Source organism: Heterodontus francisci, chromosome 14 (assembly GCF_036365525.1).
Source record: "Heterodontus francisci isolate sHetFra1 chromosome 14, sHetFra1.hap1, whole genome shotgun sequence".
Taxonomy (NCBI): Eukaryota; Metazoa; Chordata; class Chondrichthyes; order Heterodontiformes; family Heterodontidae; genus Heterodontus; species Heterodontus francisci.
Genome location: NC_090384.1, coordinates 106,728,587 through 106,745,113, shown reverse-complemented (window position 1 = coordinate 106,745,113; position 16,527 = coordinate 106,728,587). Strand labels below are relative to the sequence as shown.

General features: G+C 47.2%; 1 protein-coding gene across 2 annotated transcripts in view; it reads left to right on the top strand.

Moving 5' to 3' along the window:
• LOC137377206 (trichohyalin) overlaps positions 1–16,527 on the top strand; it is a 65,124-nt gene that overhangs the window by 37,765 nt on the left and 10,832 nt on the right. For both annotated transcript variants that reach the window (XM_068046704.1, XM_068046703.1), the window contains exon 3: positions 1,596–1,796. In XM_068046704.1, the coding sequence (XP_067902805.1) occupies positions 1,596–1,796 (201 nt within the window). The remainder of the gene's footprint in view (positions 1–1,595; positions 1,797–16,527) is intronic.

Sequence of the window (16,527 nt, the reverse complement as noted above, 5' to 3'; positions counted from 1 at the left end):
CCATAGCTCTCATGGCCACACACTGTGTTCAGGGCATGTACACTCTGCTGTGTTCCCCACATGACATCCTCCACATTCCCAACCTTTGAAGATTAAAGCCTGCTGCCGACAAGCCGGTTAATGAGTTCTTCAATGAGCTCAACAGGCCATTAATTGGAGATGTACACCCGACCCGTTCCCTGCCTCCCAGCATCCCTTTAAAAATGGCAGTGCATTCTGGAGGCAGTGGGCCCCTGTGCCGACTTCCGCGATTCCGATCGTTAAATTATGCTTGCCTCCATACCCACACTCCCCGGGCTTTAAAATTCCGACCTTAAGAGAATTTAGGGATGGGGGGATATTGCAGGAAAGTGGAGTTGAGGTCAAAGATCAGCCATGATCTAGTTGAATGGCGGAGAAGACTTGAGGGGCCGAATGGCCTCCTCCTGCTCCTAATTCTGATGTTCTGATACCAACCTTGTCAATCTTCTTTTGTATTAAATAATAAAGTAAGTGTTCAATGAAGATGTAAAGAAGATGCAATTTTGTTTTAAAGCCCTGATAATTTTTCCCCGGGGTTTTGCTCGCAGCAGTGTCCTGGGAGATTCCTCATCAATTGCTGGAGATTTCAGGAGGGTCCTGGGACATTAGCAATCGCACCTACGGAGTAACGATTCAATGATCAGACGGGGCCATGGGAGACACAATTATATATCGAAACGGGAGAAGTGTTTGCGTGAGACGATCTGATAGACTTAGAGAATTGGAGCCTTCTCACTCTGGGAAAGCTCAGACTTACAGTAAATTGAGGTCTTTGAAAGAATGAAAAGATTGGATTCAGTTTTGTGAGCATAGAAGTGGGTTACAGGTGTCGAGAGCTCCTGGGGTCACCATCTCGGTGATGAGTTTCTGTCTCGAGCAGTGAGTGTAGATTCATTGCCAACATTCACACTGGAGTAGGGTTAGTGCCTGGGTTTTGTGTCTCATTGAAAACTGTTTTGGGGGAAAAGTCACTGTGGCTTCTGTTCCAGGGGATTCAGCAGAAATTTCCCAGAATTTATTTAGTGAAAGGTCCCAAGGATTTTTTGCCTTTCCCAGGGAATTGGGTGGGGTGGGAAGAAGCAATCGGGGGGATGCAGGGAAGAAGCGGGGTAGATGGGGAGTGTGGGACAGAGTCGATGAAACAGCTGCTCTCTGTTTCTGGGTTTTTGTACAAGAATAATCACTAAATATAATTTGTTCCATTGGTCATGGACTCAACTTCTATCCATCCTTCCCTCCCCCCTTCTCCCCTGTCCCACTCCCCCTCTACCCTCTCCTCCATCACCCTTTACCACTCTCCCCCTCTCCCTTTCTCTCTCCGCCCCATGCCTCTTCTCTTTCCTCCTCTCCCTCTCTCTCTCATCCCTTCTTCCCGTCTCTCTCTCTCCCTCTACCCCCCTCTTGTCTCCCCCTCTCCCTCCCCCTTCTCCCCTACCCTCACTCTATCTCCCTGCTTTCCCCGCCTCTCTTTCCTCCTTCTCCCCACTCCTCCCTGACCCCCTCTCTACCCTCTCCCTTTCCTCTCTTCCCCCCTCCCCCCAACCCACTCTCAATCCTCCTCCAACTCCAAGTAGCTGAGGCTGAGGACTTCAGAGGCACAGGGGAGGGTAGCGCTGTCGGAGAGGCTGGAGAAGGAAGCTGTCACTAGCCATGAGGAGGCAGACTGTGCTCGGAGATTGGCTGAATCCCAAGAAAAGGAGGTGAGAGAAGAGAGAAACAAACTGCAGTCTCTGAACATCAGACTTCAAGAGGAGATCAAACATCTTCAGGATAAGGTAAAGGACGAGCTCCAGCAGATAAATGCCTTTCTGCCATTTTATACCACACGTTCCACCCGCAGGGGTCAGTGGCAGAATCTGCGACCCCCTCCATCCGCCTCCCCACCACCCCCCCCACCATTCCCATCAATCCCCTGATTGACTAATTCCCCAGGTTCAGCCTTTTTAAACCCTCCCAAGGATCACAGTTAATTTTCCAGCAGACGTTGGGAAACAGATCTGTTACATGGCACCAAATGGGTTCATTGTTTATAGAAGTTTCCTTCTTTAGCAAAATAAGAACATTTTGGGTTTTATAAATGAGAAGTAGAGGGCAGGGGTGGAGCTGTGGTGAGAACACAGCTGGAGTGTTGTGTACAATTTGGTCTCCTTCCCGAAGGAAGGGTCTACTTGCCATAGAGGGATTGGGATGAGGGATTGTCCTATGAGGGAACATTAAATAGACTGAGCCTCTATTCTCTGGCATTTAGGAGAATGAGAGGTGATCTCATTCAAGCATATAAAATTCTTACAGGGCTCGACAGGGTTGATGCAGGAAGGATGTTTCCCCAGGCTGGAGAGTCCAGAACCAGGGGACACAGTCTCAGAATAAAGGGCAAGCCATTTAGGACTGAGATGAGGAGGAATTTCTTCACTCAGAAGGTGGTGAATCTTTGGAATTCTGTACTGCAGAGGGCTGTGGAGGCTCAGTCATTATGTTCAAGACTGAGATCGATAGATTTCTACATATTAAAAACATCAAGGGATACGGGGATAGTGCAGGAAACAAAGTGATTCCTGACAACGCAGCCGGCCACTGACGTCATCAGGCTGCGCCAAGCTGTGCACATACGCAGACGGGCTCCTGTTCTCTGCGCATGCTCTGCTTTCCAACTGGCCAGGACTGGTTAGCGTATGCGCCAATGACGTCATCGTGTGACGTGTGCATCTTCAGGCAACGCGCTAGGTCAGCCTCTGCGCATATGCTTTACGCACAGCAATGCAACGCTAACGTATTCACCCATGCGGCAAGCTCTGCTCCCCCCTCACTGTTCTCACTGGCTGCTCCGCTCTTTCTTCCACTCCCCCCCCCCCCCCCAATTCACTGCTCTCGCCGGCCGCTCTGCTCCCCCCCTCGCTGTTCTCACTGGCTGCTCCGCTCTTTCTTCCACTCCCCCCCCCCCCCCCCCCCGCCCCCCAACTCACTGCTCTCACCGGCCGCTCCCCTCCCCCTCTCACTGCTGTCGCTTGCCGCTCTACTCCCCCTCCCCCCCTGCTGTTCTCACTGGCTGCTCCGCTCTTTCTGCCGCTCCACTCTCCCCCCAAGACTCCCCCCCTTCCCACCCGTCCCCAGCTCGCTCGCTTTCCCCCTCCCGCCATTGTGTGCTGCCATGTGTTTAGTTCAGGTTGCCTTTATGTGATTATGTGAGCAGCGCCATCTTTAGTCCTGGCAGCTGCCTGAAGTCGCAGACTGTGACGTTACAGTGGCACATGCTGAATTTGCGCATGATCTCATTGAATGGCGAGGCAGGCTCGAAGGGCTGAATGGCCTACTCCTGCTCCTATTTCTTATGTTCTAAGGAAGGATATACTTGCCATAGAGAGAGTGCAACGAAGGTTCACCAGACTGATTCCAGGGCTGGTGGGACTGTCCTATGAAGAGAGATTGAGGAAACCGGACCTTTATTCTCTCGAGTTTCAAAGAATGAGAGGTGATCTCATTGAAACTTACAAAATTCTTACAGGGTGTGACTCTATGACAGGGAGAATGTAGATCAAATGTTTCCCCTGACTGAGGAGTCTAGAACCAGGGGTCACAGTACCAGAATAAGGGGTCGGCCATTTAAAACTGAGATGAGGAGGAATTTCTTCATTCAGAGGGTGATAAATCTGTGGAATTCTCTACCCCAGAGGGCTGTGGAAGCTCAATCATTGAGCATGTTCAAAACATAAATCGATAGAAATCTGGAGACTAATGACATATAATCACAGGTTCACAGAATTGTTACAGTGCAGAAGGAGGCCATTCGGCCCATCATTTCTGCACTGGTCCCTGAAAGGGCAACTCACTCAGTTCCATTCCCCTGCCTTCTCTCCTTAACCCTGCACATTCTTCCTTTTCATATAACTGTCTAATTCCCTTTTGAATGCTTCAATTGAACCTGCCTCCACCACGTTCTCAGGCAGTGCATTCCAGACCTTAACCACTTGCTGTGTGAAAATGTTTTTCCTCATGTCACTTTTGCTTCTTTTACCGAATACTTTAAATCTGTGTCCTCTCGTTCTCAATCCTTTCACGAGTGGGAACAGTTTCTCTCTATCTACTCTGTCCAGACCCCTCATGATTTTGAATACCTCTATCAAATCACCTCTCAGTCTTCACTTCTCCAAGGAAAACAGTCCTAACTTCTCCAATCTATCTTCATAACTGAAATTCCTCATCCCTGGAACCATTCTCGTGAATCTTTTCTGTACTCTCTCCAATGCCCTCATGTCTTTCCTAAAGTGCGGTGCCCAGAACTGGACGCAATACTCCAACTGAAGCCGAACTAGTGTCATATCGAAGTTCAACATAACCTCCTTGCTCTTGTACTTTATGCCCCTATTAATAAAGCCCAGGAATCTGTATGCTTCATTAACTGCTCTCTCAACCTGTCCTGCCACCTTCAATGACTTATACACATATACACCCAGGTCCCTCTGCTCCTGCACCCCCTTTAGAATTGTACCGTTTATTCTATATTGTCTCTCCATGTACTTCCCACCAAAATGAATCACTTCACATTTCTCTGCAATGAACTTCATCTGCCACCTGTCTGCCCATTCCACCAACTTGTCTATGTCCTTTTGAAGTTCTACACTATCCTCCTCACAGTTCACAATGCTTCCATGTTTCGTATCAACCGGAAACTTTGAAATTGTGCCCTGTACACCAAGGTCTAGGTTATTAATATATATCAGGAAAAGCAAGGGTCCCAAGACTGACCCCTGGGGAACTCTACTACAAACCTTCTTCCAGCCCGCAAAGCATCCATTAACCGTCACTCTTTGTTTCCTGTCATTCAGCCAATTTCATATCCATGTTGCTACTGTCCCTTTTATTCCATGAGCTATAACTTTGCTCACAAGTCTGCTGTGTGACACTGTATCAAACGCCTTTTGAAAGTCCATGTACACCACATCAACAGCATTGCCGTCATCAACCCTCTCTGTTACCTCCTCAAAAAACTCCAGCAAGTTAGTTAAACATGATTTTTCCTTCAGAAATTCATGCTACATGATACAGGGGGAGAGAAATCCATGATACAGGGCGATGGAGAGAGAGCAGGACAGTGGGATTAGTTTGGGATTGATACAGGGATATGGGGAGAGAGCAGGACAGTGGGATTAGTTTGGGATTGATACAGAGCTGTGGGCAGAGAGTGGGGCAGTGGGATTAGTTTGGGATTGATACAGAGCTATGGGGAGAGAGCAGCGCAGTGGGATTAGTTTGGGATTGATACAGAGCTATGAGGAGAGAGTGGGGCAGTGGGATTAGTTTGGGATTGATACAGAGCTATGAGGAGAGAGTGGGGCAGAGGGATTAGTTTGGGATTGATACAGAGCTATGGGGAGACAGTGGGGCAGAGGGATTAGTTTAGGATTGATACAGAGCTATGGGGAGAGAGTGGAGCAGAGGGATTAGTTTGGGATTGATACAGAGCTATGAGGAGAGAGTGGGGCAGAGGGATTAGTTTGGGATTGATACAGAGCTATGAGGAGAGAGTGGGGCAGTGAGATTAGTTAGGGATTGATACAGGGCTATGGGGAGAGAGCGGGGCAGAGGGATTAGTTTGGGATTGATACAGAGCTATGAGGAGAGAGCGGGGCAGAGGGATTAGTTTGGGATTGATACAGGGCTATGGGGAGAGAGCGGGGCAGAGGGATTAGTTTGGGATTGATACAGAGCTATGAGGAGAGAGTGGGGCAGTGGGATTAGTTTAGGATTGATACAGAGCTATGGGGAGAGAGTGGGGCAGTGGGATTAGTTTGGGATTGATACAGAGCTATGAGGAGAGAGTGGGGCAGTGGGATTAGTTTAGGATTGATACAGAGCTATGGGGAGAGAGTGGGGCAGTGGGATTAGTTTGGGATTGATACAGGGCTATGGGGAGAGAGCGGGGCAGAGGGATTTGTTTGGGGATTGATACAGGGCTATGGGGAGAGAGCGGGGCAGAGGGATTAGTTTGGGATTGATACAGAGCTATGAGGAGAGAGTGGGGCAGTGGGATTAGTTTGGGATTGATACAGAGCTATGGGGAGAGAGTGGGGCAGTGGGATTAGTTTGGGATTGATACAGAGCTATAAGGAAAGAGTGGGGCAGTGGGATTAGTTTGGGATTGATACAGAGCTATGGGGAGAGTTTGGGGCAGTGAGATTATTTTGGGATTGATACAGGGCTATGGGGAGAGAGCAGGGCAGTGGGATTAGTTTGGGTTTGATACAGGGCTACGGGGAGAGAGCAGGGCAGTGGGATTAGTTTGGGATTGATACAGGGCTATGGAGAGAGAGGGGGCAGTGGGATTAGTTTGGGATTGATACAGGGCTATGGGGAGAGAGTGGGGCAGTGAGATTAGTTAGGGATTGATACAGGGCTATGGGGAGAGAGCGGGGCAGTGGGATTAGTTTGGGATTGATACAGGGCTATGGAGAGAGAGGGGGGCAGTGGGATTAGTTTGGGTTTGATACAGGGCTATGGGGAGAGAACAGGGCAGTGGGAATAATTTGGGATTAATACAGGGCAAGAGGGGGAGAGCGGCGTGGGATTAGTTTGGGATTGATACAAGGCTATGGGGAGAGAGCGGGGCAGTGGGATTAGTTTGGGATTGATACAGGGCTATGGAGAGAGAGGGGGGCAGTGGGATTAGTTTGGGATTGATACAGGGCTATGGGGAGAGAGTGGGGCAGTGGGGTTAGTTTGGGATTGATACAGGGCAATGGGGAGAGAGTGGGGCAGTGGGATTAGTTTGGGATTGATACAGGGCTACGGGGAGAGAGCGGGGCAGTGGGATTAGTTTGGGATTGATACAGAGCTATGGGGAGAGAGTGGGGCAGTGGGATTAGTTTGGGATTGATACAGGGCAATGGGGAGAGAGTGGGGCAGTGGGATTAGTTTGGGATTGATACAGGGCTATGGGCAGAGAGCGGGGCAGTGGGATTAGTTTGGGATTGATACAGAGCTATGAGGAGAGAGTGGGGCAGTGGGATTAGTTTGGGATTGATACAGGGCGATGGGGAGTGGGGCAGTGGGATTAGTTTGGGATTGATACAGGGCTATGGGGAGAGAGTGGGGCAGTGGGATTAGTTTGGGATTGATACAGGGCGATGGGGAGAGAGCGGGGCAGTGGGATTAGTGTGAGATTGATACAGGGCTATGGGGAGAGAGTGGGGCAGTGGGATTAGTTTGGGATTGATACAGAGCTATGAGGAGAGAGTGGGGCAGTGGGATTAGTTTGGGATTGATACAGGGCGATGGGGAGAGAGCGGGGCAGTGGGATTAGTTTGGGATTGATACAGGGCTATGGGGAGAGAGCGGGGCAGTGGGATTAGTTTGGGATTGATACAGGGCTATGGGGACAGAATGTGGCAGTGGGATTAGTTTGGGATTGATACATGGCTATGGGGAGAGAGTGAGGCAGTGGGATTAGTTTGGGATTGTTCCAGAGCTATGAGGAGAGAGTGGGGCAGGGGATTAGTTTGGGATTGATACCGGACTATGGGGAGAGAGCGGGGCAATGGGATTAGTTTGGGATTGATACAGGGCTACGGGGAGAGAGCGGGGCAGTGGGATTAGTTTGGGGATTGATACAGGGCTATGGGGACAGAGTGGGGCAGTGGGATTAGTTTGGGATTGATACATGGCTATGAGGAGAGAGTGGGGCAGGGGATTAGTTTGGGATTGATACAGGGCTATGGGGAGAGAATGGGGCAGTGGGATTAGTTTGGGATTGATACAGAGTTATGAGGAGAGAGTGGGGCAGTGGGATTAGTTTGGGATTGATACAGGGCTATGGGGACAGAGTGGGGCAGTGGGATTAGTTTGGGATTGATACAGGGCGATGGGGAGAGAGCGGGGCAATGGGATTAGTTTGGGATTGATGCAGAGCTATGGGGAGAGAGTGGGGCAGTGGGATTAGTTTGGGATTGATACATGGCTATGGGGAGAGAGTGAGGCAGTGGGATTAGTTTGGGATTGTTCCAGAGCTATGAGGAGAGAGTGGGGCAGGGGATTAGTTTGGGATTGATACAGGGCTATGGGGAGAGAGTGAGGCAGTGGGATTAGTTTGGGATTGTTCCAGAGCTATGAGGAGAGAGTGGGGCAGTGGGATTAGTTTGTAATTGATACAGGGCTGTGGGAAGGCAGTGGGGCAGTGGGATTAGTTTGTAATTGATACAGGGCTGTGGGAAGGCAGTGGGGCAGTGGGATTAGTTTGCGATTGATACAGGGCTATGGGGAGAGAGTGGGGCAGGGGATTAGTTTGCGATTGATACAGGGCTATGGGGAGAGAGTGGGGCAGGGGATTAGTTTGGGATTAATACAGGGCCATGGGGAGATTGCTGTAGCAAAGTGCTGGCACAGATACAATGGGCCAAATCGCCACCTTCTTTCCTTTTAATCTCTGTGGATCTATCGCTCTAACACGATTAAATAATTTGGTTACCAGGGCAGCTGTATCTCTTTAATCCTAACCCCCTGCCTTTACTTCGTATCCCTTAATACTCTTTGTCACAAGTCAGTATCAATCTGCTTTCAAACACCTCATTTGGCTCCTCGTGTTTGACTCCCTCCAGGTCTCGCCCCTCCCTATCTCTGTAACCTCCTCCAGCCCTACAATCCTCTGGGTTCTTTGTGCTCCTTCAATTCTGATCTCTTGAGTATCCCCTATTTTCATCGCTCCACCATTGGTGGCCATGTCTTTAGCTGCTTCGAAAGCGCTGGAATTTTCTAAATAAATCCCTCCATCTCTCCAATTCCCTCTTCTTCTTTAAGACGCTTCTTAAAACCCAACTCTTTGACCAAGCTATAAACTACACCCCCTAGCATCTCCTTCTTCAGCTCAATGTCAATTTTTGTTTGCAAACACTTCTGTGAAGCTTCATGGGACGCTTGACTCACCTGGGAGTGGGAGTGGGAGTGGGAGTGGCAGATTCACCTGGGAATGGGAGAGGAGGACTCACCTGGGAGTGGGAGAGGCAGACTCACCTGGGAGTGGGAAAGGCGGACTCACCTGGGAGTGGGAGTGGCAGATTCACCTGGGAATGGGAGAGGAGGACTCACCTGGGAGTGGGAAAGGCGGACTCACCTGGGAGTGGGAAAGGCGGACTCACTTGGGAGTGGGAGAGGCGGACTCACCTGGGAGTGGGAGAGGCAGACTCACCTGGGAGTGGGAAAGGCGGACTCACCTGGGAGTGGGAGTGGCAGATTCACCTGGGAATGGGAGAGGAGGACTCACCTGGGAGTGGGAAAGGCGGACTCACCTGGGAGTGGGAAAGGCGGACTCACCTGGGAGTGGGAGAGGCGGACTCACCTGGGAATGGGAGAGGAGGACTCACCTGGGAGTGGGAAAGGCGGACTCACCTGGGAGTGGGAAAGGCGGACTCACCTGGGAGTGGGAGAGGCAGACTCACCTGGGAGTGGGAAAGGCGGACTCAACTGGGAGAGCTCCTTGGAATCAGTGTGTGCTGAGTTTGAAAAAAAACTGTGACGTCACAGCAAAATCATAAGCTGATTGGTTGGTGAGTATCTAGTGTAAGTGTTTGTAAAGAGCTTGATACATGCAATACTTTTAGGCGAGGTGGGTTAATAATTGGATTATAGAGAAAAGGTAGAAGAAAAGTAAAAGTTTTTTTTCTTGAACTCTCAAGAACTGACCTTATACACACAGAAGGAGCTGATTGGTGAGTAATTTTACTTTGTACTTTTTAGTCTCCAGTTTAAGGTAAATAATCTGAAAGTAATTTTAAGGCATGGCAGGTCAGCTCGGCTGCGTGGAACATCCATCCTGTGACATGTGGGGAGTCGTGGACATTTCACCTGGCCTAGATGATCACATGTGCAGGAAGTGTCTCCAGTTGCAAAAACTTGAGCTCTGCGTTTTGGAACTCAAGCGGAGGTTGGAGTCACTGTGGTGCATCCGCGAAGATGAAAACTACGTGGATAGCACGTTTAACAATATGGTCACATCGCAGATAAAGAGCGTGCAGGCAGAGAGGGAATAGATGACTGCTAGGCAGTCTAGAAAGACCAGGCAGTTAGTGCAGGAGTCCTCTTGAGTCTACCTCACTGACTAACCAGTTTTCTGTTTTGAATATTGGTGAGGGCAATGGTTCATCCGAGGAATGTAGCAAGATCCAAGTTTGTGGTACCTCAAATGGCTCAGGTGGGGGGAAGAAGGGCAATAGTGGTAGGCGTGTCAATAGTTAGGGGAACAGACATCCATTTCTGTGGCCGTAGACGTGACTCCAGGATGGTATGTTGCCTCCCTGGCGCCAGGATCAAGGATGTCACGGAACAGCTGCAGGACATTCTTTTGGGGGAGGGTGAACAGCCAGACGTCGTGGTCCACATTGGCACTAATGACACAGGTAGAAAGAGGGATGAGGTCCTGAAAGCAGAATTCAGGGAGCGAGGAAGGAGATTGAAAAGCAGGACATCTAAGGCAGTAATCTCAGGATTACTCCCAGTATCACATGCTAGTGAGTATAGAAATAGGAAGATTGAGTGAATGAACACGTGGCTGGAAAAATGGTGTAGGAGGGAGCGCTTTAGATTCCTGGGGCAATGGGACCGGCTCTGGGGCAGGTGGGACCTGTACAAGATGGACGGGTTACACCTTAACAGGACCGGGACGAATATCCTCGTGGGGAGATTTGCTAGTGCTGTTGAGGGAGGGGTTAAACTAGCTTGTCAGGGGGATGGGAACCTGCAAGGGAATTCAAATAGGAGAAAAACAAAGCTGGTTATTGGAAGTAGAAAAGCTGTGAATGAAAGTAGAAAGCAGCAGAAACAAATGCTAAAACCAACCAGGGTCAAAATATAGAATAGTGTTAAAAAGGCAGAAATAATGGCACTTTATCTGAATGCACACAGCATTCGCAACAAGGTAGATGAGTTGATGGTGCAAGTAAGAAGTAAACAGGTTTGATTCAATTGCCGTTATGGAGACATGACTGCAGGGTAACCAAGACTGGAAACTGAATACTGAAGGATATTCAACATTAAGGAAGGACAGGCAAAAAGGAAAAGGAGGTGGGGTAATTATGATAAAAAGGGATGGGATCAGTGCATTAGTGAGAGAGGACCTTCGATCGGAAGAACAGGATGTAGAATCTGTTTGGGTGGAGCTAAGAAACAGCAAGGGGCAACAATTATTGGTGGGAGTGGTTTACAGGCCACCAGACAGTAGTGGTAATGTAAGGCATGGCATGAATCAGGAAATTAGAAGTGCATGTAGCAAGGGCAATGCAGTAATCATGGGTGACTTCAATCTACATATAGACTGGATAAATCTAATGAGAAGAGATTTACCAGGATGTTGCCTGGTCTGGAGGGCATTAGCTATGAGGAGAGGTTGGATAAACTCGGATTGTTTTCACTAGAACGACGGAGGTGGAGGGGCGACATGATAGAGGTTTACAAAGTTATGAGTGGCATGGACAGAGTGGATGGTCAGAAGCTTTTTCCCAGGGTGGAAGAGTCAGTTACTAGGGGACATAGGTTTAAGGTGCGAGGGGCAAAGTTTAGAGGGGATGTGCGAGGCAAGTTCTTTACACAGAGGGTGGTGAGTGCCTGGAACTTGCTGCCGGGGGAGGTGGTGGAAGCAGGTACGATAGCGACGTTTAAGAGACATCTTGACAAATACATAAATAGGATGGGAATAGAGGGATACGGTCCCCGGAAGTGCAGAAGGTTTTAGTTTAGACAGGCATCAAGATCGGCGCAGGCTTGGAGGGCTGAATGGCCTGTTCCTGTGCTGTACTGTTCTTTGTTCTTTGAGCACCAATGCTGTGGAAGAAGAATTCCTGGAATATGTCCGTGATGGTTTTCTGGAGCAATATGGTGAGGGACCAGCTGGGGAACAGGCTATTTAGGATCTGGTATAATGCAACGAAAAAGGGCTAATTAATAATCTGGTGGTAAAAGAACTTTTAGGGAAAAGTGACCATAGTATGATTAAGTTTGAAAAAGATGTAGTTCAATCCGAAACTAGGGTCTTAAATCTAAACAAGGGCAATCATGAAGGCTTGAGGAGCAAGTTGGCCGTGGTGGATTGGAAAAATACATTAAAAGGTTTGACAATAGATAGGCAATGGCTAGTATTTAAAGAATTAATGCATGGTTTTCAAAAAAAACATACATTCCTTTAAGGCAAAAAAACCCAATAAGAAAGCCAGACAGCCGTGGCTAACAAAGGAAGTTAAAGATAGTATTAGATCAAAGGGGGAGGCTTACAAAGTTGCCAAAAAAGTCATAAGCCGGAGGAATCGGAGAATTTTAGAATCCAGCAAAGGAGGACGAAGAAACTGATAAAGAAAGGGAGAATAGAATATGAATGTAAGCCAGCAAAAAAACATAAAAACGGACTGCAAAAGCATCTTTAGGTACATAAAAAGGAAACGTTTGGCTACGACAATTGTGGGTCCATTACAGGCAGAGACAGGAGAATTTATAATGGAAAATAGAGAAATGGCAGAGAAGCTAAATAATTACTTTGCCATAGAGTTACACAGCACAGAAACAGGCCCTTCGGCCCATCGTGTCAGTGCCGGCCATCAAGCACCCAACTCTTCGAATACCATTTTCCAGCACTTGTGTCTGTTTTCACGAAGGAATATATAAGAAGTCTCCCTGAAATAGAGATCCAAGGTTCTAGTTAGAATGAGGAACTGAAAGAAATTAGGATTAGTAAAAAAAAGTAGCATTGGAGAAATTAATGGGATGAAAGTTGACAAATTCCCGGCACCCAATCTTCACTCTAGAGTGTTGAAAGAGATGGCTACAGAGATAGTGGATGCATTGGTGATCATCTTTCAAAATTCTATAAATTCTGCAATGGTGCCTGCAGATTGTAAGGTTTCAAATGTAACCCTCACTGTTTAAGAAAGGAGGAAGAGAGAAAACGGGGAACTACAGGCCTGTTAGCCTGATATCGGTAGTAAGGAAAATACTAGAATCTCTTATAAAGGATGTGATTACTGGACACTTCGAAAATAATGGTCTGATTGGGCAGAGTCAACGTGGATTTATGAAGGGGAAATCATGTTTGAAAAACTTGTTAGTTTTTTGAGGATGTTACTAGCAGAGTGGATAAGAAGAAACCAGTGGATGTGGTGTATTTGGACTTTCAGAAGGCTTTTGATAAGCTCCCACATAAGAGGTGGTAGAAGTGTTTTGTATTTTTTTGTTGAAAGCTAAGAATTCTGTGTGTTTTTTGAAAGCTGGAAAAAGGGATTTTCTGTGAACACTGAATGCTGACACTTGGTGTTTGAAGTGTGCAGACTGCAAAACCTGTTTCCAAGCAACCAGGAAGATTTATGACTGTCTTGTGACTTGACTTTTGAAAGTTTTTAGTTTCGTTTTGGGATTGAAAGAAACCAGTGAACTCTACAAGGTGCAGGCTTTGAAATCTTTGCTTTGCCCTGCTTGCGATGAGAGGAAAACCCAGAAAAATATTACCACTCCTTGCAAAAGAAGCCTTACATCTCTTAGAAAGAAATTCTACATTTAAGGTTTGGTTTTGACCTGCCTGAAGAGGGAGAAAGACCCAGGAGAAGAGGGGTTGCTATACTCTGTGGAGGAACACTGTTTTGGAGAGGAAGCCTTGTGTTTCAGGTGTTGCAGATTACTCCTGCCTCCAGTCTCTCAAGAATCCCTGCCTCAAGAGTGATTCCTGTTACTCCTGTGTTTTTGGGAGATCCTGAAATCTCAAGAAAGCTTCTACTGTTAGACTGCTACCTCAAAATCCAAGTAGACCTTTTGCTACACCCTTTTGCTGAAAGATCTGTGTGACTCCTGCTGCAGACAAATTGCCTTGAGTGCCCACCCATCACAGATTATTCATTAATCTCACCTGGAGAGATTTCGAGTGGCATCCGACTATTCAACTCTGGAACACCTCACCAATCGGAAATATCCTACCAGACTTGACAACCAATTATTATATTATTCCTAAGAAACCATTGCAGCTCAAAACATCCTTTTCCCCTGGTTAACCGGTTTTTGAATGTATGTGTGTGTGTATGAGGGTTAGGAAGATTTATCCCATTATTGTTTAAGATTTAGTGTATTAATAAATAGTTAATTTTGTTGTTGTTTAAGGAAACCTGGCTTGGTGTGCTTTATTCTGGAGGATAAATAAAGTGTTTGACTACTTTTTGGTAAGTGAGAAACTTTACTAATATGCTGTGACCTGTGGAGTAGTGGGACTGAATTAACAGTGCATTATTCCCACCTTGGTCGTAATGGAGGTTAGTAAGCAAAATTAAAGCACATGGGATTGGGGGTAATATACTAGCATGGATTGACGATTGGATAACAGGCAGAAAAGAGAGAGTAGGAATAAATGGGTCATTCTCGCGTTGGCAGGCTGTGACCAGTGGGATACCGCGAGGATCAGTGCTTAGGCCCCAGCTGTTCACAATCTATATCAATGATTTGGATGTGGGGACCAATTGTAATATTTTCAAGTTTGTGGATGATACAAAACTTGGTGGGAATGTGAGTTGTGAGGAGGATACAAAGAGGCTTCAAGGGGATTTGGACAGGCTGAGTGAGTGGGCAAGAACATGGCAGATGGAATGTAATGTGGATAAGTGTGAGGTTATCCACTTTGGTAGGAGGAATGGAGGTGTAGAGTATTTCTTAAATGGTGAGAGATTGGAAAGTGTTGATGTCCAAACGGACCTAGGTGTCCTTGTTCATAAGTCACTGAAAGCTAGCCTGCAGGTGCAGCAAGCAATTAGGAAGGCAAATGGTATGTTAGCCTTTATCGCAAGAGCTTTTGAGTACAGGAGCAAAGAGGTCTTGCTTCAATTGTATAGAGCATTGGTGAGGCCTCACCTGGAATTTTGCGTGTAGTTCTGGTCCCCTTGCCTGAGGAAGGATATACTTGCCATAGAGGGATTGCAGCGGAGGTTCACCAGACTGATTCCTCGGATGGCAGGATTGTCTTATGAGGAGAGATTGAGGAGACTGGGTCTGTATTCTCTGGAATTTAGGAGAATGAGAGGCGACCTCATAGAAACTTACAAAATTCTTACAGGGACAGACAGGGTAGATGCAGAAAGGATGTTTCCCCTGGCTGTGGGGTCTAGAACCAGGGGACACAATCTCAGAATAAAGGGCAGGTCATTTAGGACTGAGATGAGGAGGAGCTTCTTCGCTCAGAGGGTGGTTAATCATTAGAATTCTCTGCCCCAGAGGGTGGTGGAACCTCAATTACTGAGTAGGTTCAAGACAGAGATCGATAGATTTCTAGTTGCTAATGACATCAAGGGATATGGGGATAGTGCGGGAATATGGCATTGAGGTAAACAATCAGTCATGATCTAGAATGGTGGAGCAGGCTCGAAGGGCCGAATGGCCTGCTCCTGCTGCGATGTTTACTACATTAAAGGCGCTATAGAAATGCAAGCTGTTGTTTCACCTTTGACCTTATGGGACTATACGGTTGCTCTTTGTGCAAAACATTTTTTTCCTGAATTTACTTTAAACCAGCTTGGCTCAAGTTCAAACAGGCCATCATGAGGCAGCTGTGGGTCAGTGGGTCGTACTCTGATCACTGAGTCAGATAGTAGTGGGTTCACAGACCTGCTTTGGTATTTAAGCACAACAATGAAAGCTGTACCTCCTGAGGCAGTGTTGCATTGTTAGAGGATGAGATGTTAAACCAAGGCCCCTGCCTGCCCTCTCAGGTGGATATAAAAGATCCCATGACACAATGTTGCCGATGAGCAGGTGAGGTCTCCCCAGTGTCCTGGCCAATATTTATTAATCAACATCATTAAAAACAGATTATCTGATCATTATCTCATTGCTGTTTATGGGAGCTTGCTGTGCACAAATTGGCTGTATTACAACACTTCAGAAGTATTTCACTGGCTGTGAGGCACTTTGGGACGTCCTGAGGTCATGAAAGGTGCTATAGAAATGCAAGTCTTTATTTTTTGTTCTGGATTTCCCCATTGAAGGGAAATGTTATTTCCTTTCTGCCCTATCAATCTCCCTCACTATTTTAAAAACCTCGATCAGATCTTATATCCAAGCACTACATTGGTGTTTGACCAACACTGCAGTCCCTTCATCCCAGATATCATCCAGAGTTTCATCAGCCTTCTGTCTTTCAGTAATATTGACTCAAAGCAGAAGGTCCCCTTTAAGGATTACATACCTGAGTAGTCATTCACTATTTACCTCCTTAATCAGATCGGGCTACTGGTCAGCTCCTTTAATGATAACTCCTTCCTAATCCCTCAATAACAAATGAAAAACTTGCATTTCTGTAGCACCCTTCACCATCTCCAAACAAAAATGCTTTACAGGTGCTTTTGAAGTATAGTCACTGTTGTAATGTAGGAAACATGGCAGCCAATTTGCACACAGCAAGATCCCAGAGACAGCAATGTGATAATGACCAGGCAATCTAGTTTTTTAATTTAATTCCAGTTTTGTGAAAATTCAAACCTTTGGGTCCCTCCTTTCTCCCCTCCA